Raw genomic sequence first — 27,622 nt, forward strand, 5'->3', positions numbered from 1 at the left:
CGATTTTTAAAAATTTTTTAAATTTAAAAAATTAATAATTTAATTAATTACATATTTACTCAATAAAAATAATAATAATAATAATTGAAGAGTGGAAAAAATTTATGAATATAATAATATTATTAATTATAATAATAATTAGTAATTAATTAATAAAAATTATTTAACTATTTATTATAATTTAGAATTAAAAAATTACTTATCATTATAAATTATAATGAAATTAACTAATGAATTAATTAAATTTGAATAATATAATTTTCAATTAATGAACAATTTTATTATTTAAATAATATTTAAAAATTTTTTTAAATATTTAAAAAAAAACTTTTTAATTTTTTGTTAAATTGTCTAAAGAGTTTTCAGAAATAATATTTTACTTCTATAATTTTATTCACTTTTTGCAAAATGCAAATTATTATATTTATGAGACGAAAATAGAATCCAAGTGTCAGCCACGTGAACCCAAAATGCAGTTGAATCTGCACCGCATATGTTCCGGACATGGAACTGGGGCGTCAAAAAAAAGTGAGAACTATTTCCTGGAAATATTTAAAGTATATGAATAATGAGCGGGTTTTTCTCAAAAATTTTTAATGTCATTAATTTTATTTAATTTTCTTCTGTGAAACATTTAAAAAAAAACATTTATCATTTCTTTTTTTACAAATTATTTCATTTTTTCAAAAATATTTTACTTTTTAGTAAAATTTCTCATTCGTTTGAATATAAATTTTAAGGTTATATAAATTCGCCTCTCATGTGAAATTCATTATCAATTGAAATAAATTAACTAAAATTTTAAGTTGTAGTTAATATTTTTATTATTATTTATTCTATGATCTCTGGCCGTTGGGGATCGAACCACTGACCCCAAGTTTCACTCACTAATTCACGTGCCTTAACGACTACGACCATTTTCTTAATATTTTTTTAAAAATTATTATTTAATATTCTTAATATTTTTTTAATTATTAATAAATGTTGTAAATAACTTTTATTATATTTCAAACAAAAAACAATTTGTGAGTTATAATTTAAAAATTATAACTGCTGCAAAATTGTTTTGGTTTAAAATTTAAATTAAAAAATAAATTTTTTATACCCTTATTTAAGCGTTTCATGCGCGGTGAAAAAGGACGTTCACGCGAGAGATTCTTTATCTTGGAAAATATTATTATAATTTAATAGGAGAGGGGAAAAAAAGTGATGTTGTCTTGTTAGGAAAATTATATATTACGGATTTGTAAATAACTAACGTTTTCAGAGTCTGACATACTAAACACACCTTAACAGAGACTTTTACGGCTGCTGCCTATGTTAAATCACGCGTACTGCAAATGTCGTTAAAGTTGTGACACCTTCATCCAATTTTCCATGATATTATTCGAAAAAAGACAACATTTCAAAAAAAACCTGTTTTGTCCATTTTATTTTCAACTTATAGTCTATATATAAGATTTCACCTTATAGTTTTCTTCAAAAACAGAAAAAAAATAAAAATTTATTTTGTTGATCACAAATAGATATAAAACAAATTTCTTTTTTGCAAATTTTTATTAATTATTAAACATACTTTTTTTAAAACTTAATAACTTTTATTTAAATTTTTTAATTTTTAATTTGACAACTTTTATTTAAATTTTTTAATTTAAAAATTGACGACTTTTATATTTAAATTTTTTAATTTAAAAATTGACAACTTTTATTTAAATTTAAAAAATTCGAAATTTTAATGTTTTATTATTGGGTTTGTATTGTAAATTCTTGATAGAGTTGCATGTTAGTTGGTATAAGTGTCGATTAAACAAAAAGTGTGATGGGGTAAGTTTTTAGGAAAATTCTTGATGAAAAAAAAGGGGGAAGTGTGATTTTAGTGATTATATTGTATAAAAGAAAATAAAAGGATTTAAGTTAAATTGTGCGAGGGAGATTAACATTACGGTTATAATGTTAAGGAATTAACCCTGAAACTCACCCTACTTGTTTAGGGGATTGAAATATATATACGAATGAAAATTAGGGTTGTAGTGTCACATTCCCCCAGATATTGTGTCTTTTTCACCCCCTCCTCTTTACCCATCTGCCTTTATTTACTCTACCATATATAAAGACTCAATTTTCTCCATAATTGATGGACGTGCTCCACCCACAATTTGCTTTTCATATCTTTTTACAAAAGTCGACAATCATTCTCTATAGCTTTGCTATTTCATCGATAAATTATAACGACGATTATATTCTGTTCAAAATATTGTCCTTTTTTTTAAGAAAATATTTCTGCTGTTTTTTAAAAATAAATTAAAATTAAATGAATTTTTTTAGTTTAGACCTACGGCACAATTTATAAATAGTATTCGACAAAAATTAAGGTACTTGAAAGTAACAAAAAGTTGAAAAGTTTTTATAAAGTAAATTTGATATTTGAAAATAAATATTGTGTTTCTTTTTGTATTGTAGATGTGCAGATGGATTGGTCGGATCATGCCTTATGGTGGCCAGAAAGAAATCATTGGTTGACGAGGACGAGAAGTACTCTGGATCAATATGGAGTTGCAGCTGATGCACTTTTACATTTCACACCGATGCACAAAACACTTCGAGTTCAATTGCCGGACATGCGATATCTTGATTGTAGAGTTGATTTTTCGGTTAAGACTTTTAACGCTGTTATCAATCTCTGCAAGGAATTTGGTAAGTGTCATAAGATTTGGTTTTTTATTATACTTTCAGAATAGTTAAACTTTTCTTGATGTTGCATCAAAGAACACAACAACATTTAATCCAAATTTTGGGCATTAATTTGGTCCAGTTTAGTATCAATTTGATACTTTCAAGAAAACTATGAAGAGTATTACAATTAGGGAACATCCTAGGAATTATTTTCGAGAAGAGACTTGAGAGGAATAGTATGTTTGTTACTTGTGCTAAATTCTAAGAGGTCTCTAATTAGGAGACGTCATTAGGTTGAGTATCCTAATTAAATTACTTCCTGAGACGTGGCTTATTAGTGGATTTTATTAGGATTAGGATAACCTAATTAGATTACGTCCTATGAGCCTTCCTATTATAAAATTTTCTTGGTTTAGAAGATATCTTGGTTATATAGATAAACTACTTCAGGGTATGATGATACTCCATTAGGATAAGATTATCATAATTATAGTTCCTTTAAAGAAGTTTCCTAGTTAGATTCTTTAGTGGATCCTAATTAGAAGTTCACCTCTTAGTAGGTTCTAAGGGATGTACTGTAGAGAAACTTTACTAAGATTACAGTATCTTCAATAGATGACTTCTTACTAAGTCTACTAAGTCATCTAATAAGAGACTTTCGATTATAAAAAAAACTCGATGAATCACTGGATTAAGTACAAGATGAATTACAGGAAATCCATTAAAAGAATAAAATTCTTAAGCATCCTAAATTATATTACAAACTCAGATGTCTTCAATTAGGGTACTCTTTTAGGATAGAAGTAGGCTGATGACATTAACTCCTACAGAACTCTTGTTGAGATTAGTAAGTTTACGCTTTCAATTCAATTAGAATTTTAGAGATCTTCTATGAGAACTTTTCCTTAGGATTCGCTATTCCATTTACTTTTTGCTCACATAAACCAATGACTTTGTATTTAGTGAATCTTTTCTTGCTGAAGCTGTTTAAGTACATATCTTGTAGAAAAAACCGAAAGTCGACCCAAATTATACAAAGGTCTAAAATATAAAAACTTAAAATAAAATAAAAACTGAATATAACGCAAAGATAATAAAGTAGAATACAAAAAAGATGGACATCGAAATTGTCCAAAATTGATAGTTTTCACCATTCAACGAGTAATTAATATTGTCGCTCGAGGGAATAAAAATCCTTTGGTAGTCACGCGAAGGTCAAGTATTCAGTGAAGCTCAAAATTTATCACCGGTTTATCGCTACTCTTTCATTATGAAACTGGGTTACAAACATTAATTATTAACATTACTGATCTAAATAATAATAATTACTGTCCTTCTCAAGTACCGTTTTTATTATCCATTTTTTAACAGATCTCTCCAATGGCAAACCTTTGCAATATATGTTTTCATTTCAAAAATGTTGAAACTTTAATGAATTTCGATAATAATAATTATAGATTTACTTTTAGTAACTATTTACTATTTACTTTTAGTAACTATTCACTATTTACTTTTAGTAAAAATTGTACAATATATATTAAATAGAGAAATTTAATTACAAATTATTTATAGGTATCAGACATCCTGAGGAACTTTCGTTTTGCAAACAACTTGAGCCCTGCCACTTGAAGTACAATTTAAAAGATCTGCCGGCAAAAAAGAAGATTGAAAATCAAAAAAACGGATGGCACGTTCCAGCTGATACAAATACATTTATTCCTGTCACACAAAGTCCCAGAGGATCAAACGGAAGTTTGGATCAAAGCAGTCCTTTCATGTGCGCGCCAGTCACGCCAAACAACAGAACTCATAGCACGCCAATAAGTTCTCCGATTTCGGTAAAAAAAATAAAACTTTTTTAAATTTTTAATAAACGAGATAGAAAAGAATTAATTAATACTAACATGATATTGAATTTCAGACAGGAACATGGAAGAGAAACAACAATTCCTCAGGATTTGGTAGTACCGGATCGTTTAACGCAAATAACAGTACAATGAGTCTTGAGGCATTAAATGGTGGACTTTCGGAATTTCTTGCCCAGAGTCCATCATCGATTTCGCCAGAAGTACGTGGTAAATTATCACGTCCAAAAAGTTTAATCGAACGAGCACGAATGAATGTTGCATGGTTGGATTCTTCCCTATCGATAATGGAGCAAGGTATTCGTGAATTTGATACCCTTAGGCTCAAATTCAAATTCTACTCCTTCTACGACCTCAATCCAAAAACCGATTCAGCCAGAATTAATATGATTTACGAGCAAGCAAAGTGGCAACTTCTCGCTGAGGAAATTGACTGCACCGAAGAGGAAATGCTTATGTTTGCTGCCCTTCAGGTGAGTTATATTTTTATTTTAGTATTAACCTTGGATTTATTTAACATAAAACTGGAATCAATTGTATAGTGCCTTTTTTTGCTAATGTTGGATGGTTTATTTGATGTCCATCCGAGAGTCCTTTCTGGCTTCCTCGAGGGTAAGATGAAATAAATTTTTATGTGCCCTAGTTTTTAAAGACTTGTAATTTCTGCTGCACCTCTTTTTCCTGGGTTAGGCAATTCGAGTAGTGGATCTTGAAAGTTACTCTTTGATCCAGCGGTAGCAATTTCTTCATGCTTGCAAAAGTTGCTAATTCTACTGATGTAACAATTTAATAACCTTGTGCAAAAATTCTTTTCATTTGTAATGGAGACCGAAAAAGTAGGTCTACTTAGTCCGAAGAAAACAAGGATAAATCAGAAGACTCTTTGACTCAGTGCAAAGCTGACAATCCGAAAACTTTAGGGAATGATTCTCCAGCAGCTTATCTGTCGTTTTTCCTCTGGATCCAGATCCAGAACAGACCAATCAGCATTCGCGTCACCCAAACCAAAAACAATGCCAACCTGCCTTAATAAACAGATATTCCTTAGAGCCAACTGCCTTAAACTTTCGAAACATTTTCCGGGAAGCCTAGAACTTCGATTTGCAAAATTTAAAAAATTGAGGATGAGCAATACAAACTTTTTTCTTTCTTTGTTCTTTAGGTTCAGATAAATTTACAAGCGAGTATTCCACAGCCTAGTTTCGATAGTAACGGATCATCATCACCAATGGAGGATGATATAGACGCAGCGCTGACAGACCTTCAGGTTACACTCGAGGGGACAACCATGAACAACGGTCCCAGTGACATAACACAAATTCCTGAACTCTGCGACTATCTGCGTTTCTTTAAACCAAAGCGTTTCACATTAAAGGCCTTCAAGCGATACTGGTTCACATGTCGTGATTTACAGCTGAAATTGTACAAAAGCAGAGAGGAAATGAACAGCTCCGAGCCACCGTCACAAATTATTAATCTCCGTGGTTGCGAAGTTACACCAGACGTTAATTTGTCTCAGAATCGTTATGGAATAAGGCTCGAAGTACCGAGTGCCGAGGGCATGTCGGAAATGTGGATCAGATGCGATACAGTCAGTATATTTATATTGTTTAACATATCTTTTTAGATTTTTATCTTCTGCTTTTAATTTACTTTCTTTGTTTCAAAAGTTTTCAAACTTATTCCTAAGCTCTCTTTCTGTGTATTTAAAAAAAACTTTTAATTTCTCTTGACAAGGAGTCACAATACGCAAAATGGATGGCTGCCTGTAGATTGGCGGCAAAAGGACGCACCCTGGCTGATTCATCATATGAAAGTGAAGTGAACAGCATTATCGAATTTCTTCAACTTCAAAGGCCTGCACCAGCTCCAGCTATTAGTCCCAATTCCCTTGGGGACATTGTACCAGAGGAATATGTCGCTTCTCGTTTTGTCAAAAAATTCAAGGGAAAGGTACATTAGAGAAATTCTTTTACATTAACTCTTATAATGCCAAATTTGTATAATTTAGTTGCCGATTGTAACTTTGATTTTAATTATAGGGCTTGACCCGTAAATAAATAAATAAATAAATTAATTAAGAAGAAGTCACCTAATTCCAGGTTGCCACGCAACCTGGAATTGTTGCAAAGAATTTTGACAAAAAATGTGATAATATTAGAATTCGTTCAAAGAATTTTATTATTTAGAAAAATTACTGAATTCTCGCGAAGAATTTTATTAAAATTTTTAAAAATTCTAATTAAATTCTTTTGAAGAATTTCTTTGAATTATTTTTAAACTAATGGAGTTTTTTTTAATAATTTTAATGGAAAATTTTGAAAGTAATTGAATTTCATGAAGAAGAATTTCATTAAAATTGTATTACAAATATAATAGAATTCTTGCGAAGAATGTTGACTATTTATAAAAATAAATAAATATTGTTCTGATGAATTTATTAAAATTTTAGAAAATAAATGAATTTTATGTTAATATTTAAAAATTTAAATTCTTTAGGGGAATTCTGTTAAAATTGTTTTGAAAAGAATTGAATTTCTGCAAAGGATTTTACTATTTATAAAAATAATTGAAATGTTTTAAAAAATTTATTGAAATTTTAAGAAATAATTAAATTTTTATGAAGAATTTTATGGAAATATTTCAAAATAATGAAATTTTTTCGAAAAATTCAATTTTTATAAAGAATTTTTAAAAAATATTTTGAGAATAATTGAATTATTTATAGACAATTCTAAATTATTCTTGTTGAAATTGAATTTCATGAAAATTTTTGAAAATAATTAAATTCTTTCGTGTAATTTTATTGAAATTGGATTAAAAATTATTTAATTTCTGCAAAGAATTTTAGTATTTATAAAAATAATTGAATTGTTTCGAAGAATTTATTAAAATTTTAGGAAATAATTGAAATTTATGGAAATATTAAATTTTAAAATATTTAAATTCATCCCAGGAATTCAATTAAAACTGTTTTGAAAATAATTGAATTCTTTCGTGAAATTTTATTAAAATCTTTGAAAGTATGAATTTTGTACTTAATGAGTATAATTATTTTATTCAATTATTTTCATAAATAATAAAACTTATTGCAGAATTTCAATTATTTTCAATACAAATTTTAATGGAATTTCTCGAAAAATGTAATTATTCTTAAAAATTTTATTAAAATTCAGGAAAGAAATTCAATTATTTTATAAGCCTTCCTATAATTTATTTATTGGAATTTAAGTATTGTTGTCAATACATTTTTAATTAAATTTCTTGAAAGAATTAAATTATTTTCAAAAATTTTAATGAAATTCATTTTAACAATTAAATTTTTTTTTTCAAAATAATTTTTATAAAATTCTTTGTAGAAATTTAATTAATTTCAACAATTTATCAAAATTCAATTATATTTTCAATATCTAGGTACAATTTTCAATAAAATTTCCCAAAAGAATTCAATTATTTAAAAAGAAATATTAAAATTTGTTTCAATAAAAATTCAATTATTTTCAAAATTATTAAAATTCTTCGCAGAAATTCAATTATAGTCAAAGGTTTAAAAAAATTATCGTCAAAATTTCAATTATCATTATAAATAGGTTAATAAAATTTTTCTCCAAAATTCAATTATTTTCAAAAAATTTTAATAAAATTTTTGACAAAATTTCAATTATTTTCAAAAACTTTTCTCAATTCAATCAAATTTTTTACAGAGATTCAATTATTTTTAATACAATTTTAATCCAATTTCTCGAAAAATGAAATTATTTATAAAAATTTTATTGAAATTCGTCAGAAGAACTTTAATTATCTATTTAAAAATTTGTCAATAAATTTCTTTATGAGAGTTCAATTTTAAAAAACATTGAATTCTTCAATAAATTATTTTTTTTGTATTTAAATAATTGAATTCTCGTAGAATTTTCTAAGAAAAATTAATATATAAATTTCAGTTAAAATTTTAGAAAACAATTGAAATTTATGGAAATATTTAAAAGTATTTGAATTTATCCGAGGAATTCACATTAAAATTGTTTTGAAAATAATTGAATTCCTGCAAAGGATTTTACTATATATATTTATAAAAATTGAAAAGAATAATTGAAATGATTCGAAGAATTTATTAAAATTTTAAGAAATAATTTTATTGTCATGAAGAATTTTATAGAAATATTTGAAAATAATGAAGTTTTTTTTTGGAGAAATTCAATTAAAGTTGTTTCGAAAATAATTGGATTTTTTTAAAGAATTTTATTAAAATTAAGTATATTCAAAATAATTAAATTCATCACAAGAATTTTATTATTTTTTAAAAATAATTGAATTTTTTTAATTTTTATGACGAATATATTTACAAAATTGCATTCAAAGTAATTTAATTTTTTTATATAGAATTTTTAAAAAAGTATTTTTGAGAAAAATTGAATTATTTTTAGAGAATTTTATAATTCTTGTTGAAATTGATTTTTATGGGAATTTTTGAAAATATTTGAATTCTTTTGTGTAATTTTATTTAAATTTGATTCAAAAATAATTTAATTCCTGCAAAGAATTTTAGTATTTATAAAAATAGTTGAATTGCTTCGAAGAATTTATTAAAATTTTAGAAAACAATTGAAATTTATGGAAGTAATAAAAAATACTCGAATTTATCCGAAGAATTCAATTAAAACTGTTTTGAAAATAATTGAAATCCTGCAAAGAATTTTATACTATTAATAAAGTTAATTAAATTCTTGCGAAGAATTTTACTATTTATAAAAATAATTCAATTTTTTCGAAGGATTTATAAAAATTTTAGAAAAAATGGAAATTTATGAAAATATTTAAAAATATTTGAATTCTTTCAAAGAATTTAATTAAAATTGTTTTGAAAATCATTGAATTTTTGTAAAGATTTTACTATTTAAAAAAAAAAATTGAATTGTTTAGAAGGATTTATTAAAATTTTAGAAAAATAATTAAATTGTTTCGTGAAATTTTATTAAAATTTTTGAAAATATGAACAGTAATAATTAATTTTTTACTTAAGTAATAAGTCAGTAAAAATTTTCCCATATTTAGAAAGAAATTTTAGCGGATTTGAATATTAAGAATTAATTTTATTACAGTTGGTGCAGAGGATTTTGGAAGCGCACGCCAACGTAAAAGATCTTTCGCTGATTGAAGCGAAATTAAATTACATTAAAGCTTGGCAATCATTGCCTGAATATGGAATCTCATTGTTCGTTGTGAGATTCACGGGAAAGGGGAAAGATGAACTTTTAGGAATTGCAAATAACAGGCTTATGCGAATGGATCTTCATAGTGGAGATCATTTGAAAACCTGGAGATACAACACCATGAAGGTAAACAAATTAATTATTTTATAAAGGGAATAAATTTTTATAGGGAATAAATAAATAAATAGGGACCTTATTTGAAAATTAGTCACGAACTAACAAAATTTTGAAAGATTTGTCACCACTTTTGAAGAAAGTCCGTCTAACCGGAAGGACAGCATACATGCATTTGAGTGTACAATACACTCAAATGCACATATGCTGTCCTTTCGGTTTGACGTCGGAAAAATTTTATAATTTATATATTCTAAAATTTATACCGAATTTAATTGACAACAAATTTTTTTTACAGGCATGGAACGTGAATTGGGAAGTGAAACACATGATGGTTCAATTCGAGGAAGGAAACATTATTTTCGAGTGCCAATCGGCGGACTGTAAAGTTGTTCATGAATTCATCGGTGGCTACATTTTCCTCTCGATGAGATCGAAGGAGGCAAATCAAACACTTAATGAAGAAATGTTTCACAAATTAACTGGTGGTTGGCATTAAATTTGCCAACAAATCATTTATATTCAATTTATTCGAATCGATAACAAAAATTCATATACTTAAAGAAATGAATACTTAAAAAAATATATATTAAGAATTAAATTCAAAATTGTAATTCACAAACAAAAATTCAAAAAAAGAAGAAAAAGATCCTTTATTTATAACAAAATGCTTACAGGGATTTAAAAAAAAGCGTTTCATGATAAATTTTAGTAGACCAGATGAAATTGTACATAAAGAGAGAGAGAATCTAAAACTCTCGGAATAGCCGGAAAATTAGTTTATAACATTTTTAGCTTTTTTGTCGATTTTATTTTTTCTTAATGCGCAAAGTGCCTATGGCAAACTGAGACTAAAAATAATAATTAAAAGTTTGCTTATTGGTCTAAATGAGAAAATACTTAATTTTTCAAGAGACTTTTTACAAAAGAAAATTGTAATTTTAATGCTTCCAAAGTTTACCTTTTATATAATCGAGTTTTACAGATTTTTTAATTGTTTTACGAAGAAATTTTTTAACACCTCGTATTAAATTAAGAGAAACGCACAAGAAATTCCATTTTATTAAAATGGATTGAGTGCCTTTCATGTCTAAATAATAAATGTTTGTATTTGATTCATCAGTGAAAATTATTTATATTTTTTTTTTTACAAATCTGTTTCTTTTTTAAATATCAAAGGAGAGAAGTAATTCAATTATAAACTAGACACTAATTTTTACTGACTTATTATTCTGATTATGAAAAATAAGAAAAAATAATTAATTAATCCTCCTGCGTCTGTGTAATTTAATAATATGGAATTTTATGAGAGAGAAAGAGAGCAAGAGACAAAGAGAGTGTGCAATAGATTTTTTTTAAATAGATAATTTTAATAATAATAATTACTATCATTAAATTATTCTTTTGTTTCGTTTTAAAATAACAAAAAGTAGATTATTCTGTTCGGAATATTTTATCAATTGAAAAAAATGATATTAAAATTGTACAGTAAGGAATTGAATTTGGCGCAAGAGGCTTAATTTTTCTTTTTTTTTTAATTAAATATAAAGAAATATTGAATTTCGTGTGAATATTGAATAGATTCGCGAACAGTGTAGTAGGGTGCTAATCACACGAAATTCAAAATATCCTCGAAATCGTGTAAATTATTTGTTGTTTTCAAATGTAAACTAGAGATATGAATTTATATATATTATATATGAAAAATTATTTACATGTCATGTGACACACATCACCTACGCCAATATTATGTTATTACATATTACAATATATGTAACCAAAAATTATAGTTTTGTATATTATTAGAATAGAAAGTGTATAATAAATTTAATTATTATTAATAACACTCGATGCCTATTGATATGATACAGTTTAGTTTCAATAATATTCTGCATTCTGCAATTCTAATTTTAAAATTCTGCAATTTCTAATTTTAAAATTTTCTTTTCTTCAATAAAGAAAATAAAAATTTAAATTTTTTTTTTGTTTTTTTCTTGTTTGTAAAATAAAGATCATTTGCTAAAAGGTGGGTAAAGATGAAAATAAGTAAAAATATTTCCTAAACAATTCAACGAAACTATTTAAAACTGCATTCCAATAGAAAATGTACTTTACTAAAGACAAATTCAATTGCTAATATTGTGCAACTAATGACCCAGCCAATAAACAATGAAAACCAACAGAAACTTAAATGTGAAATAGTCAGCGGAGATGAAGTTTCATCTTCGCAAGTTTCACACACCTTGTGCCCAATTTTATAATAATCTTGTAGTCTCGTTTCAAGTCCAGCACTGTGAAAATGTAAAACAAAGTGTTTCAATAAAGAGTTATAAGATTGTCTTGGTTTCGTGAAAAATAAACTTGGATAGTAAGCGAATGGTTGTTGAGAGGTTCGATGATTAAATCTATCCCGATATACCCACATTGCGAAATTATTAATATCCACATTATGCATCATTATCGCCTTCTCAAAATGCATCAAATCAATTATTGTCGTTACATTAACCTCCTCATAGCTATCAAATCAAAAATAGAAAATTATACCTAAATCTCAGGAACAGAATCTAAAAATAAAAAAATATTTATTTACCTATCGTAGAAATTTCTCGAACAAACATATGCAGAATTATCTATGAATTGATGAATAAATGTTGGTCCACCGAATCGTCTATTAGATTCACAAACTTCTGTTAAAGTATTTAATAAAATTGGTGGGCTTTTTGAGATAAAACTACTTGTAATCATACTTTCGTATGCTGTCGTGATTAAGAGACCGTACAGCAACATTAATCCCATTATCAAACGTAAGCCACCATTTTTTGTATCACCAACGTCCTGCTTGAGGAAAATACGTAGAAGATCTGAAGCTTTTAAAAACTCTCTGATTAATTTCTTTCTATAGACATATCTCACGCCTAATGTGAAAAAACTGTAAAAAATTATGACAAAGGCAAAACATATCCAAACGTCGAATTCCATGGGAATAAAAAAACTGCCAAGTCCAGTGGAACGGTAATTATATTCCGGAACGTAAAGTAATCCCAGAAAATAGAATCTGTAATAGGTAAAGGAAAACAAGATTAAATAAATTAAGTGGTATTTAAAAAATGTTATGATGGGTGTCCTAAATAGAGATTGCAAAAATCTTCAAAAAACAGTAATAAATAAAATAAATATTACCTATTCCATGTGGAAACCATCAACGATTCAACATCTCGCGACGTTGGCATTGCAAATCCAAACAAAACATCTATAGTATCATTTAAGATAGCGTTTACACCTTCATTCCAACTTGTGTCAACAATACTATGATTCAAGTCTCTTGTAATTTGAATCTCATAAATTTTGGCAAATTCTTCCAACATATCAGCACCAATTGAATAAGCCATCACAGTGCCATTCTCATAGACTTTATACGTCAAATTGTTTGGTGCCTCTGACACAAGATTCCAATAAGTCAATGAACATTCCGTTGGAGGACAGACAAATCTATCAAAACGTCGAATTAAATTTTCATTTTTATCATTTAAAAATTTTTCATCACATTCAATAGAATGATAAATTTCATTGTTATTTCTCGGCCTTGATTGAAATTGAACAATTGTTGTATTCTCAAGTGATATAAATATAAATACCGAGGAATAAAATTCTCTTTCATAGAAAAAATTCGTAAGACTTAAAAGTTCGGTTAATGTTGATATTTTAGTTATAATGAGATATTCGTAGTATTTTGATATCGAGGGTTCGTTAAAGCGTTCTCTTAACGTCTGTTGATTATCCTCGATGATCATAAATTTTGTTGTGAATTTTTTTGGAATTATTTCACTTTCTATTGAAAGACTAAAGTGTTTGTAGAGAATTCGAATAATATTTTGATGATTTTCTTGATTGTTGATAATTAGATGTAAATTCGTTGTGTCCAAGAAGGATTGCTTTGCAGTCGTTACAATACAATTGGCGATTTGTATTTCATTCGTTGTTGGTAATTTTTTAATTATACAGCATGTGGAGGAAATTAAAAGCAATATGATGATAATTATGATTTCGAAGTGAATGTATTTCATTTTTAATCTAAATAGTTTCTTTTTACAAATAACTTTAAATTGTATTTGTAACTCTTTGTAATTTAAGAAAACTGTTGTTTCACTTTAACTTTCTTTTTGTCAGAATAAGCTTATTACTGACGGAATATAAAAACGGGGAGAAAATATGTTTCTGAATATAGTGGAAAATTGTATAATGTACGATAGTTTTAGGATATGTACCTGAAATTGCTTCAAATTATACTTCATTTGAAACTATAAGTCAAGGGGGCTTTAGGGAATCAAATTATAATCTAATGGTGCTAAATAATAGAATGTAAAAAAAAGTAGATAGTGAATGTGAATAAATTGCTGACAATCGATATTGATGAGGCAATTTTGAATTGTGGAATAAAGGAAAAGTAAATTAAAGCTTAAACTGCGTTGAAATTTGTTAAAAATCGATTCGGCTTCGAACGCTTTTTATATCTATTATTTACGCCTTTCTATTCGCTGTGTTATTGATAAAATTCTATTAGTGAAGAAATTAAATAAAAATGTCACAAGAGCAAATTTTTATAGCTTATCGATATTATGATTTTCTTCTATTTTAATAACCGGCTCACAATTCAGATAAACATGATAATTTTTTCAAATTAGAGTATGAAATTACTTGTAGTGTTACATCATGATTAATAATGTGTGGTAAGATTAAAGTTAGCGAAGGATTTTCTTAAGTTTTTATTGTTCTACTAGCTGTATTTGTTTTTCTAAACATTTACTTTGCGCATAATACAGGTAACTGCTTATATGCTGTTCTTCCGGTTGGCATTAATTTTTGAAAACCCTGGAATTTCCTGTTTTTACCAAGTTATTAGTTCGTGGCAAAATTTACCATATTTTAGTCATGAACTAAAGATTGTGTTATAGAAATGACGCGGTTTTGAAAAAGGTGTCCAATCCGGAAGGACATATATATGCAGTTACCTGTATCCCAGAAAATTTACTGCTTATTATTTATAAAATATTTTTCACATGCTTAACAAACGTGTGTATTCAAAATTTATTACATCATTACAGAAATCTTATGATATTATTCGACAGAAATTCGAAACACGCGCAACAAATTCTCCTGAATTTTAATTTTAAAACAAACATTCGAATTGCGTAAATTTTTGTTGTTACAATTGTTACGACAATGTTGAATGTATGCAGATCAAACATAATATTACAATTTTAACTCATGCAAAATTTACGTTTTTCTCGTTTGATTAAACATATAGGTATTACTTTTGATACTCTTCAACTATTTATACAGTTGGTCTTAGAAGAAAAACGTGTAAGTTATTACGTAATTCACTTTTCTCATCTGAATAATAAAAAAATAATCTGAACCAAAGGTATATAAAAATAGGAAGTATAAACCATTTTTCAATTCTAATTAATTTTTTTTCAATAACATCCTCTACCAAAATCAAGCAAAAGTTTTCAAAAGAGTTTGATTTTTTCAAGTTTAAATATTTGTTATCTGCTGTTCTACATTGTAGAATTTATTTGGAAAAATTAAGGTGAATATTAGATGTTTTCTTTCTAATCAAAGGAACATTACTATAATTGTATCTTTATTCAATCTAACTTAACAATCTAATTTAGGAAAATTTAACGCTTTTCGCACTTTTAATAATTTCTATCCAAGAAACATAAGAGTGTCTTTTTCATACCTGATTTTATTTAAAATTTTTCAGTTCGACTCAATAATAATGAAGCTCCTGTTAATTTACGGAATTGTCTTGGTGCTAATTGAACTATCCCAGGGAACAACTCCTTTTGACTTGCACAATAAAGAATACGAGAAATGTACAGTGTTGCATAATTTACAACAGCTGTTGAATACAGATTGGTCACTGAGCACTTTATCGGACGTTAAATGTCTACATATGCAAAATAGCAACGTAGAACACTTAACGAATTGTACGTTTAATATTTTTCCAAATTTACAATACTTAAATCTTGCTGGCAATAATATTCAAAATCGGAATTTAGAATTTATATCAAGAATGCAAAACTTAAAAACACTTGTTCTTGACAAAGCTTACAGAACAAGCACACCTGGTGAGGATGAATTTCTCCTTAACGCCGAATCAGCAACTTTAGAATCGCTATTCCTGAGTAATAATGGAATTAAAAAATTGATCATCTCCAGTAAAATGCACCTGGAAAATGTCACTACATTAATTTTGAATAATAACGACATTCAAGAGATCAGTACTGAGGTGAATGGTGTCCTTTTAGAGGAAAATTTTAATTGGTTACCACAGTCTTTAAAGTATCTTAATATCGCGAACAACAAACTTAAAAATTTAATTATAATCAATAAGACCGAACTTTTTGAGGTGAATGCACAATGGAATGAACTCAATACCCTAACACTGGAAAATCTTCCTAATCTCGAAAATCTTTACATTAGAGAAAAATCTCTTAATCAAATATCCATCAAAAATCTCCCTAAACTTAAGGATTTGACACTTGAACTCTTGAATTCAGAAAGAATTCTACTTTCCAATATCAGTGATCTTCCTTCCCTCGAAGAGTTACATTTAAATTGCAACAACCTCTTATATTTTGATGGTCAAATTATAACCCATATGCCATCGCTCAGAACATTGGTTATCGAAAACGGTTCATTGACAAACATCCCAAGAATCCAAGATGGCAAAAATTTAATCAATCTCCTTCTTTCACGTAACAAAATTGAAGAATTAACATCAGAAGATTTTTTTTCTATACCGAACCTGGAGGAACTGAATTTATCACATAATTCAATCAAGAATCTAGAATCATCAACATTTTCACCTTTAAAGAATCTACGAATTCTGAACTTGGAACACAATTTGTTAGAAATTGCATCACTATTCACATTCAATGCATTTTCTAATCTGGAAATTTTAAAATTATCCAACAATAGACTTCGATTTTTCGATGGAATTATTGTCGATAATAATCCAGAGCTTATTGAACTTGACTTGGGAAATAATTTGTTGGAAAATTTTCCCACAATAAATAATGGGGTAAATTTGAAAGGCATTTATTTAAACGGTAATCATCTTCAAAAATTACAGGCTAAAGACAGTAGTTTTGATTTTGGTAATTTGGAATCATTGTATTTGAATTATAATTACTTGTCGGTAATAGATAGTAAAGTTTTTGATAGATTGAAAAATTTAAAATTCTTGTATTTGCATTCAAATCAATTGGAAATGATGCCAATGGATTGGTTGTTGCCCTTGAAGAATCTTAAAAGAGTTACTCTTGATGTCAATAAATTTACTGATTTTAATAAACTTTCATTAAATATGACAAAATTGAGAAATATAGAAATATCCTATTCGTTGGTAAATGATGATTGCCTCTACTGTATTCCAAGATTTGGACTTAATTTCTACTGTGAATTTTTGAGGACATGTATAAAAGAAAAAATATGTGGAAATAATTTCGATATTTTTACCAAAATTAAAATGGTCCATTGAAAACTGAATGACATAGGCCAAAATGTAAATTTTTAAATAATATTTTATTTAATTTTGCTAATTAACATAATATACCATATCTGTGAGAGAGAGATTCTGGAAAAAATTCCATTTATTTTGAATAAAATACTTTCGGAAGTCTATTTGAAAATTTTTCTGAAAGTTTTTTCTGCATGACATTAAAATAAGTACAATAATTTTATTCTATTTATGAGTATTTATATATTTATTATTCTAATTTATTGAAATTTGTATAAATAATGTGTATTATTTCATTTATTACATAAAAGGTCTGGAAAAAAATTTTCATTTCATATTCGATTTCTATACTTCCCATCCCTGACTCCAACTACAATTCTCAAACTAAAGTCCGCACTCTACATCACCTCAACATTCTATGGTCAAATTGAAAAAATTCAAGAAGACGCATATGGGGTTTACGGTGCACTGTGGAATTTTTATGTTTCCTGCTACTATTGCTCTATAGTTTTCTTGAAAAAAAATCTTTTGACAAAAACACGTGGAGTTAATTATTTGAAAAATGAAATCCCCAAAAAACTTTGGAGGTTTACTGATAATAATTTATTTTGATATTTATATTCTAAATTATTCTTATTTTTCTTTCACTGCAAAAAATGGCGTCTAAAAATAAGACGTTTATAAACGTCTTCAAAGTGACCACGTAAACGTCTTAAACCAAGACGCTCTTTTTTTACAGTATTGTTAGTAATTTTTAAGTTTGGATACTGTTATTTTTCGAAAATATTACTCTATTCAAAATTTAAAAATGTCTAACCTAAAAATAATATAATTTCTCTATCAAAGAAAACACTATTCAAAATATTATTCATTTCTAAAATTTTCGAAATGTTTAAATATTTAAAATTATAACAAAAAATATAATTAACAATTAAAAAGATTGTAATAATAAATAATAAGAAATTGTAATTAATAAATAACAGAATTGTAATATTAATTGTAACCAGTTATAATTAACAAATAACAAGATTGTAATACTACATAGTAACTGTTTATTTAACGTTTACACAATTATTATGAATTTTATACGCAGTATTCTTCTTCTTCTATGACTGGATTCTTCGCTACGGATGTAAAAAATATATTTTGTACTTATTGTATTCAATTGAAATAGTGATATATTGATTAGAATTTATAACAGAATCTTACCTAATTTCACAAAATGCGAAGCCTTATTTGCAACATTTGCTAGCCATTCACAATTTTTAACTGTAACACTCTCTAGAGTTACAACAGGCACTGAATTCTCACCAATTATAACAGTATTATTATCGTATACTCCCATAAATTCAGTACCTGGGAAAATTACATAACTATTTAAGTCTTTATCAATAATTTTCAAATGAACGACCAAGAAAAGCTGCTTTATTATAAGTTTATAAATTCGAGTGGAAGGATTATTATTAAATTGAATTCCATAATTGTCCACATTACTTAAATCATTATGACAAATAATAAATTCATCAAATGTTAGAAATCCATTATCAGTAATCCTCTTTGAGTCATTTTTTGGTAAGCAATATAAAGTTTCTGTTGATGAAGCCGTTGAAGAAATTGCATCAAACTGCCGAAGAGCTAAACTGTACATTGCTTTCTTTATTCTCCAAAGACTGGGAAATGACAAATTTGTCGTAATATAATTATTAGTTAAGAAATCTTGTATGGCGTAATAATCATCAAAGCTCACGGTGTCAAATAGGTCATTTTCCACATAATCAAAAAACAATCTTTTTATTCGAAGGTTTATTAAATTAATCTCCTCGCGACTATAAATGTTGTGTATACGTTTAATCACTAAATTCAAATTTAAGCAATTTTTATTTTCAATATTGCCTTCGAATCTTAATTTTTCATATAAATTAGAATCGTGTAGGGAACATTTATGAAATTCAGAACCTTCAGAACCTTCTGTTATTTTTTTACCGAATATAAATAAATCTTCATATGAATCAAATACGTAATTATCAAGTATGTCCATTGCTAAAACTTTATTATATTTTTTTTTTTGAAAATGTTTTAAGGTTATGTTCTTGCGTATCTGTAATGTAATATAATTGTATCTTCGTCTCTCAGGGGGAAAATTAATTCCTGCCAGTGTTGGTTTTATGAGAAAATTTAAAATCTCAGTAATAATGATTCCTTGAGAGATTGAAAAGACAAGTGGCAATGATTTTTTAGTTACTTCACACTGCAGATTATTTTCAAAACTGACAATTTTTGTCATTAATGGAAGAGTAATCAGTGCATCTGTTGTACATCTTAAGATTGTTGAAATCAAGTTTTTAATAGAGTCCGAGTTGTAGAACTTATTCCAGTAATTTATTACTCCAAAAATGGTTTCATGTACCATCAAATCAAACTGCTAATTTATAATTTATTTATTTTAGTTTTTGTTTTTTATTGCTAACAGAAATTAGATATTCAACAAGCGAAAAGAATGATTTATCTTATATCTACTGTGATATTTGGTGGCACATGAATTGATAAAAAAACACTACTGCCATGGATATTATAAATAAAATTATGCGAATGAAATTCTAATTTTTATAAGAGGTATGTTATTAATGGATCTCAACCTAGGTGTAGTAAAATTTATTACTCACCTTCAATTTTAAATCTTCAATAATTTTCATGAATATGTTTACTTCTTGAATTTTCCCATGATCCTTTGAATTGATCAAAAATGCTTCGTTAACTTTAGAAGATGTTACATCGTTCTTAATATTATTTAGAACCATAAATAATGGTATCCAGAAGAGAAAAACGATTGCAACTTTAACATTGACATTCATTTTAGTTCACTACTAAGTAAACTTTAGAATATTTTGATTAAATTACCAAAAGATAGTAATTATAATGCTGAATAATAACGAAGGCAAATATTTTTGTGCACAGTAAGCAGTAGCTTTAAGATTAAAAGTTTTTAAGATTATCAGCATATTTTTATACCTACCTATCCAATGAAGAAAGATAAAAAAGTAACAAATTTATATTTCTTTTTTTTATTACACACGAATTTTGCGCAACATCTTTTGACAAAAAATTAATTAAATCTAAGTTTATAAAAACTTATTTTACTACAATATTATAGATAAGTTTTCACCTTCAAATGCGACTTTCAAAAGTCACTAAGTTATATCGTGATTCGCAAACGCAATAAAATTTAAGATTTGTGACATATTTTTGTATGAAAATTCTAATACTACGTAAATTAATTTAAATAAAACTATGATTGGGGTACAGTTTTTCTAAAACAAGTTTTCTAATTTTTTATTTTCTAAAACTAATTTTTCTAATGAAGTTTAACTTCTAAAATAATTTTTTCTAATGAAGTCCAATTTCTAAAATAATTTTTTCTAATGAAGTCCAATTTCTAAAATATTTTTTTTTCTAATGAAGGTTAATTTCTAAATTTTTTTTAAATGAAATTAAAATTGTTTAAATTGATAGTTAAATCGTTTTTTGTTATTCGAAAGCAACTTCGCAGAAGTGGGATCAGTTGTTTTATATCAATTTTTAGAAAAAAAGGATTAGAAAATAGTTTTTAGAAAAAGTGACCACCTACCCTTAGAATAATATTAGGCGACTTACAAGGTTTAGGAAAATTATGAGACTTGGAAGGCTTTAGAAGACTATTTCATTCAGCACGTGTTTCCGATAACACTGAATTTAATTTGCATTCTAAAATGTTGTTGAATAAAGAAGATAATAAATTTACTAAATGTAAATTAACATATAATTTAATTAATTTGTAACAAATTAATTATTTGTTATTTGCTATTCTCCCTTTAAATGACATATTTAAATTTGTCCCACATTCCAAATGCAAATAAATAACTACGTTATTAAAGTTTACAATTCATATTGGAAAGTTAATGAAGAATATTGTACATTTTCTTTCAATTAAATGACACTTTAGTTAAATTTTCAAGTGTTCCACTGAATTAAAATATCGTTATCTATTAAAATAATATAATTATATAAATCAATTGTTTTATTAAGAATATTTTGACGGATTAAACAAATCAATTAAATTTAAGTTTAAAAACTTATTTTACTATAATATTATAGATAAGTTTGTCCTTTTAATGACTTTCAAATGTCACGAAGTTATATCGTAATTCGCAAACAGAATAAAAATTAAGATTTATGACATATTTTTTTATGGAAATTGTAATATTACATAAATTAATTTAAATCAAACTATTATTCATATTATATCTTAGGAGACTTAAGCGCCTTAGGAGGCTTTGGAGAATTAGAAGACTTAGGCGACATTTTAGGTTAGGAAGACATTTTAGGCTTAGGAAACATTTTAGGCTTAAGAAAATTAGACGAATCACGAGGCTTGACAGCCTTAGAAGAATTAGAAAACTTAGGCGCCTTACGAGGCTTCAGAGTCTTAGAAGATTAAAAGATTTGAGAAACTTAGGCGTTTTAGGAGGCTTAGGAGACTTAGAAGATTTAAGAGTCTTACGAGGCTTTTGAGACTGAGAGGAACTTGGAGGCTTAGGCGCCTTAGGTGACTTCGGGCACTTAAGCGACTTTTAAGGCTTTGGAAACTTTGGCGCCTTAAGAGGCTAACTTAGACTTAAGTCTTCTTATTCTCCTAAGTTTCCTAAACCTCCTTGTGCGCCATAGTATCTTAAGCCTAAAAAGTAACTTAAGTATCATAAGCCTCCTAAGGCTCCTAAGTTTCCTAGGCGCCTAGTCCAATAAGTCGCTTAAGCCTAAGTTACCTAACTTAGAAGACTTAAGCGTCTTATAAACCTGGAAGACTAAGACGACTTAAGAGACCCTTTAGGCTTAATACACTTGCGCTCCTTGGGAGACTTAGAAAACTTAGGAGACTTAAGAGACTTCAGTGACTGAGGAGAACTTGCGGGCTTAGGCGCCTTAGGTGGTTTTGGACAGTTTAGTGACTTTTAAGGCTTTGGGGACTTAGGAAACTTACAAGACTCAAGTTACTTAGAAGACTTAAGAGCCTTAAAGACCGAAAATGTTTAGACGAATTAAAAGACGTTTTAGGCTTAAGATACTTTGGCTCCTTAGGAGGATTATGAAACTTAGGAGACTTAGGTGACTGAGAAGACTTAGGCGCCTTATAGACCTAGGTGACTTAGAAGACTTTATAGGCTTAATCGACTTAAGAGACTTAGGAAACTTAGGAGACTTAGGAAACTTTTTAGGCTTAAAAAACTTAAGAGACTAATTTTTGACTTAGGCGTCTAGGAGGCTTAGGAGACTTAGGAGCCTTAGGAAACTGAAGTGACTTTTTAGGTTTAAAATACTTTGGCGCGCAAGGAGTCTTAAAAAACTTAGGAGATTTAGGGGACGTAGGGGATTTAGGAGACTCACATGGCTAGGAAGAATTAGGATACTTGGGAGGCTTAGAAGACTACAAGACTTAGGTTTCATGTTCTACTTGGGTTTAATTTTCTAGAAATTCTATTTCATTCTACACGTGTTTCCGATAACACTGAATTTTATTTGCATTATAAAATGTTATTGAATCAAGAACGTAATAAATCTCCAAAATTGTGAATTAACATAAATATATAGAATTTAATTAATTTGTAACAAAATTTATATTCTCCCTTTAAATGACATATTTAAATTTGTCCCAAATTCCAAATGCAAATAAAGAAACTACGTTAATTAGTTTTACAATTTAATTTTGTTTATTAAAAAAAATCAATTTAGTCTTAATACTTTCAGAAAATAAATTACAGATTTCTTTCATTTTTTTTTTCTAAATTAGCTAAATTTGCACGTGTTTTCATCAGGTATAAAAATATCGTCATCTATTCAAATTTCTAAATTATATAAATCAATTGTTTTATTAAGAATATTAAAACAGTTGGTGTTAGATGAAAAATTATGCATGTTATTGTCATGTGATAAATTTTATATGCAGTAATAAAATAAATTTTGTTTTATCGATGATTATATATATATAAAGAAACAGAACATTACAGTTAATTAATTCTGACAGGAATTTAGTAATCTTTAAATTAGAAAAAAATTATCAGTTATTTCATCTTTAGATCAATTGAGTTAAAGTGCTTATTAACAAGATACGATGAGAATTTTCGCATATAATTGTTATTTTAGAAAACATCAATTTTAAAGATTGAGAATTTGCTGCCTCTACACAGTGTTTAAAGTTGATATTAAATAAGGTAAATATAAAATTTTGTTTTATGTACCTATACAAATATTTCTGTTCCTCTTAATATTCAGAATGAAAAAATATCTGTTTGTTAACAAATATTTTTCAAATAATTTATAAATATTTTTATGGTGTTTTTCTTGACGTAAAGATAGTAAGACAATAGTATTTGGTTGAAAGAATTGTTTGAACATTATTGCTAATAATTTTTCAGTTTCACTCAACAATTATGAAGCTCCTCTTTATCTACGGACTTATTTTGATGTTGGCTGGTTTATCCACATGCTTAACACCTTTCTATATGCACAATCAAGATCACGAAAAATGCATTGAGTTAAATAATTTTCAACAATTTTCAATGGACGATTTGCTTATTGCAAACATGACACAAACTGCTGACATAAAGTGCCTACATATGCAAAATGACAATATTGAATATATACCACAATCTACATTTGAAATGTTTCCACAATTGCAGTACTTAAACCTTGCCGGCAACATTATTCAAAAACGGAATTTAGATTTTGTATCGAAAATGCAAAACTTAAAGACACTTGTTCTTGACAAAGCTTACAGAACAAGCACACCTGGTGAGGATGAATTTCTCTTTAATGCCCAATCTTCTACTTTGAATTCACTTTATCTAAGACACAATGGTATTAAAAAACTCATAATTTCCCATAACATGCATCTTGAAAATCTTAGAAAATTAGTCCTAAGCGATAATGACATTCGAGAAATTAATATCAACCAAAATGAACTTCTTTTCAAAACCAATTTCAATTGGTTACCACAATCATTAAATTATCTTCATATTGAAAATAACAAACTAACTGAACTAATTTTAATCAATAAAACAAACATCGTTGAGGTTCAAGCACGAAATAATGAATTTCATACCCTAAAATTAGAAAATCTTCCTAATCTCAAAACACTTTTGATTAATGAAGAATTGATTAATCAAATATCAATAAAAAATCTCACAAAACTTGAGGACTTACTTCTAGGTCTTAATAAAGCGGACAGCATTTTTCATTCGCAAATCAATGGTCTTACTGCACTTCAAAATTTCGAATTGGAATGTAAGAACTTGGTGTATTTTGATGGAAAAATTGTTGATCAAATGCCATCATTAAGAAGTTTGTTTGTCGCCAGCAGTTTATTGAGTGCAATCCCAATGATAAAAAATGCCAGCAATTTAAAGTATTTATTTCTTCCGAAAAATAAAATTGAAATAATTAAAAACACTGATTTTTTGGGTATGCCAAATCTTGAGGAATTAAATTTATCTGACAATTTGATCATGGATCTGGAACCATTAACATTTTCGGCTCTAAGAAAATTGAAAATTCTTAATATAGAGAAAAATCTTCTAAAAAGTGTATCACATTTATCATTCAATTCTTTTTTTAATTTACAAAAATTACTATTGTCTCACAATAGTATTAATTATTTCGATGGTGAAATTGTCGATATAAATCCATCTCTCCATGAACTTTATTTGAGAAATAATTTTTTAAATACTTTTCCAATGATTAGAAATGCGAGTAATTTATGTTATCTTGATTTAAGTAGTAATAAGATTCAAGTATTAGAGAAACATCATTTTCACCTTAATTTCGTTAATTTAGTGAAATTAGTTCTAAGTTTTAATAATATATCGAGAATAGATGATGAAGTGTTTGATAATTTGAAAAAACTAAGTCATTTGCATTTGCATTCAAATCGATTGCAATCAATGCCAAAAGATTGGTCATCGTCATTAAAAAATCTCGAATCAGTTACATTAGAGAAAAATGAATTTAATGATTATGAAAAACTTGAATTGAATGAGACAAATTTTCAAAATACCGCCTTATCTTATTCCTTAGTGAATGATCATTTTCTCTATTGCACATTAAGATATGGTGTCAATAGAAATTGTCATTTTATCTTCGAATACGTAGAGAACAATAAGGTTTTTTACTTTAAGAAAAAGTATATGACTTTCAAAAAAGTTGCAAACGATAAATTGAAATTAATTCCATCAGCAGAAATGTAATTTAAAAAAAAAAATTCATTTTCTACTTGTTATATAATTTTTTTTTTGTTAAATTAATATTATTAGAAGCGTATACTATATTTTACTAAAAAATCGTTGAGAATTATTTTTTTGTATTACGAAAGTAGAATAAGATTAATATTTATATTTTAATGTATATTTTAAATATGAAATAAATGTTTCATCTTGTTTTACAATTATTTATTTTCATTAAGGGGCGCGCCAAATGTACTTTTTTTAAATCTTCGTTACTAAATTCTCTATTGATTCCTCAAAACCGATTTTTTAATTTTTGTTTATTTCTATTTATTTGTTTATATAGAAAAGTATAAAAAAATCGATATGTTTCTATAAAATAAAGTTTTTAACATTAAAAAAATTTTTAAGCACATTCGAAATCATATTTGACTATTCCCGAAGTAAAAAATTTTATATATTTTAACTTTTATTAAATAAACAATACATTATAATTAATTAAATTTTTGAAAGAAGAACATAATTGAAAAAAATCAATTTGTATACTAGCGATACAATTAAATACAAAAATAAAGGTTATTGTGCAAATATTTAACAATTGTTTAAATAAATTAATTACGTTTTTTGTTAAATTTTATTTAAAAAAGTTAAAATTTTTTTTTTTTTAATCTTGAAATTTTTTTTATTAAAATGAACTAAACTCAAAAATGTGATAAGCAAATGATAATTTTTATAATTATTTAAACAAATTATTAATATTTTTAACTTTTAATTAATTTCAAAATTGTTTAAACAAATTATTTTTGTTATTTTAAAAAAATTATAGTCGTTTAAATAATAAAAATTTTATTTTGTTTAATATTTACAATTTTTATTACATACAAGATAATTATTAATGAGAGTATAATTTAAATTGGGATTAAAATAATTTATTTAAACAATTTTTTATGGATGTAGTTGATCATTTTTTTTTTGGTTTTAAGCCTCTGAAATTTTTTTAAAATAAAAATAATTTGTTTGAACAATTTTGAAATTAGATATAATCAAGGTAAAATGTCAATTAGTTTCTTGATTCTATTGAAAGTTAAAAATTTATTAATTTGTTTGAATAATTATAAAAATTATCATTTGCTTAGTCACATTTTTTAATTTGGTTCATTTTAATAGAAAAATTTCAAGATTAAGAAAAAAGAAATTAAAATTTTTTAAAATATAATTTAACAAAAAACATAATTAATTTGTTTAAACAATTGTTAAATATCGACACAATAACCTTTATTTTTGTATTTAATTGTATTTAATTATTTCCTGCATAAAATTTATGAACAAGAACGCATATTAATTCACTTTTACTTGATTAAACTATAACTCTAAATTAAAAAAAAATTTAAATACACTGTTAAAAGAACTTTGTAACTTTACATAAATTTCAAATTTTTTAAAAAAAATTATAGATATTTTATTTACTCCTGTTCACTGAAAAACTTTTTAGATTATTTGTTAAACGAATATAGATAATAAAAAAAGAATTTGCATTTCAAGGAATAAATTCAAGAATAAAATTATTATATAGTTATTGCAACTTTTCTTCATATTAATGACTACTTCACGACAAAAAAAAAATTGTATAAGAAAGTTTTTATTCATTTTGCATGTACATCATCGCAGTTAATAATTATGTTCATTATCGTAAAAGTAATGCTAATAAAAACTTGTGGAAGAACAAAAATAATTTTTTTTTTTTTTAAGAACTTAACAGAATGTTATTTTTACTTTCAACAAAAAAATCCCATCGATTATTCCTATTAAAATAATAAAATTTTCTTATTTGATTTACTTTATACGCTATATAAAAAAAAAATTAACCGACTTTTGGGATTAAAGAAAATATTTCAAAATTCAAATGTCGAATTTATAATTTTGTTTGGTACCACATGACAACGATGATTGTGTGTAAAATGTGTTTTTCTCCTAACTATT

General features: G+C 26.4%; 5 protein-coding genes across 6 annotated transcripts in view; 3 read left to right on the plus strand and 2 right to left on the minus strand.

Moving 5' to 3' along the window:
* The window catches only part of LOC122513054 (unc-112-related protein-like), a 93,591-nt gene extending 81,880 nt beyond the window's left edge, over positions 1-11,711 (plus strand). Inside the window, exons 2-8 of the mRNA XM_043629290.1 lie at positions 2,461-2,694; positions 4,246-4,511; positions 4,595-5,011; positions 5,701-6,129; positions 6,276-6,491; positions 9,641-9,877; positions 10,164-11,711. Coding sequence (XP_043485225.1) covers positions 2,461-2,694; positions 4,246-4,511; positions 4,595-5,011; positions 5,701-6,129; positions 6,276-6,491; positions 9,641-9,877; positions 10,164-10,364 — 2,000 coding nt within the window. The 3' untranslated portion in view covers positions 10,365-11,711. The remainder of the gene's footprint in view (positions 1-2,460; positions 2,695-4,245; positions 4,512-4,594; positions 5,012-5,700; positions 6,130-6,275; positions 6,492-9,640; positions 9,878-10,163) is intronic.
* Positions 11,712-11,833: 122 nt separating this feature from the next.
* Positions 11,834-13,929, minus strand: LOC122512595. Its single transcript, XM_043628520.1, has 2 exons — positions 13,046-13,929; positions 11,834-12,920 (listed from the first exon to the last, which is right to left on the minus strand). Exons 1-2 carry the CDS (start codon positions 13,927-13,929, stop codon positions 12,452-12,454), a joined length of 1,353 nt encoding a protein of 450 aa, XP_043484455.1. The 3' UTR covers positions 11,834-12,451.
* Positions 13,930-15,383: 1,454 nt separating this feature from the next.
* Positions 15,384-17,185, plus strand: LOC122512605 (leucine-rich repeat-containing G-protein coupled receptor 5-like). The gene is made up of 3 exons (XM_043628532.1): positions 15,384-15,455; positions 15,633-16,955; positions 17,099-17,185. Exons 2-3 carry the CDS (start codon positions 15,648-15,650, stop codon positions 17,183-17,185), a joined length of 1,395 nt encoding a protein of 464 aa, XP_043484467.1. The 5' UTR covers positions 15,384-15,455; positions 15,633-15,647.
* A 1,243-nt stretch (positions 17,186-18,428) lies between these two features.
* LOC122512761 lies at positions 18,429-20,373 on the minus strand. 2 transcript variants are annotated; one of them, XM_043628813.1, is made up of 3 exons: positions 20,057-20,373; positions 18,603-19,812; positions 18,429-18,517 (listed from the first exon to the last, which is right to left on the minus strand). In XM_043628813.1, exons 1-3 carry the CDS (start codon positions 20,243-20,245, stop codon positions 18,477-18,479), a joined length of 1,440 nt encoding a protein of 479 aa, XP_043484748.1. In that variant the 5' UTR covers positions 20,246-20,373; the 3' UTR covers positions 18,429-18,476. The 2 variants fall into 2 exon arrangements, with proteins under 2 accessions (XP_043484748.1, XP_043484737.1); XM_043628802.1 differs by having other exon boundaries at positions 18,603-19,815.
* Positions 20,374-23,461: 3,088 nt separating this feature from the next.
* LOC122512611 (protein artichoke-like) lies at positions 23,462-25,666 on the plus strand. Its single transcript, XM_043628545.1, has 2 exons — positions 23,462-23,635; positions 23,840-25,666. Exon 2 carries the CDS (start codon positions 23,855-23,857, stop codon positions 25,664-25,666), a length of 1,812 nt encoding a protein of 603 aa, XP_043484480.1. The 5' UTR covers positions 23,462-23,635; positions 23,840-23,854.
* Positions 25,667-27,622: the final 1,956 nt, after the last annotated feature.

This window comes from Leptopilina heterotoma, unplaced genomic scaffold (genome assembly GCF_015476425.1).
Source record: "Leptopilina heterotoma isolate Lh14 unplaced genomic scaffold, ASM1547642v1 Lhet_1, whole genome shotgun sequence".
Taxonomy (NCBI): Eukaryota; Metazoa; Arthropoda; class Insecta; order Hymenoptera; family Figitidae; genus Leptopilina; species Leptopilina heterotoma.

Excerpts from the sequence above, each read along its gene's own strand:
- LOC122512761 (XM_043628802.1), bottom strand. The coding sequence starts at position 20,245 with ATGAATGTCAATGTTAAAGTTGCAATCGTTTTTCTCTTCTGGATACCA. Across the intron at positions 19,816-20,056 it reads TTGAAGATTTAAAATTGAAG|CAGTTTGATTTGATGGTACA; the intron begins GTGAGTAATAAA and ends ATTATAAATTAG. Across the intron at positions 18,518-18,602 it reads TTCGCATTTTGTGAAATTAG|CGAAGAATCCAGTCATAGAA; the intron begins GTAAGATTCTGT and ends TTACATCCGTAG.
- LOC122512595 (XM_043628520.1), bottom strand. The coding sequence starts at position 13,929 with ATGAAATACATTCACTTCGAAATCATAATTATCATCATATTGCTTTTA. Across the intron at positions 12,921-13,045 it reads ATGGTTTCCACATGGAATAG|ATTCTATTTTCTGGGATTAC; the intron begins GTAATATTTATT and ends TACCTATTACAG.
- LOC122512605 (XM_043628532.1), top strand. The coding sequence starts at position 15,648 with ATGAAGCTCCTGTTAATTTACGGAATTGTCTTGGTGCTAATTGAACTA. Across the intron at positions 16,956-17,098 it reads TTCCCACAATAAATAATGGG|ATTGAAAAATTTAAAATTCT; the intron begins GTAAATTTGAAA and ends AGTTTTTGATAG.
- LOC122512611 (XM_043628545.1), top strand. The coding sequence starts at position 23,855 with ATGAAGCTCCTCTTTATCTACGGACTTATTTTGATGTTGGCTGGTTTA.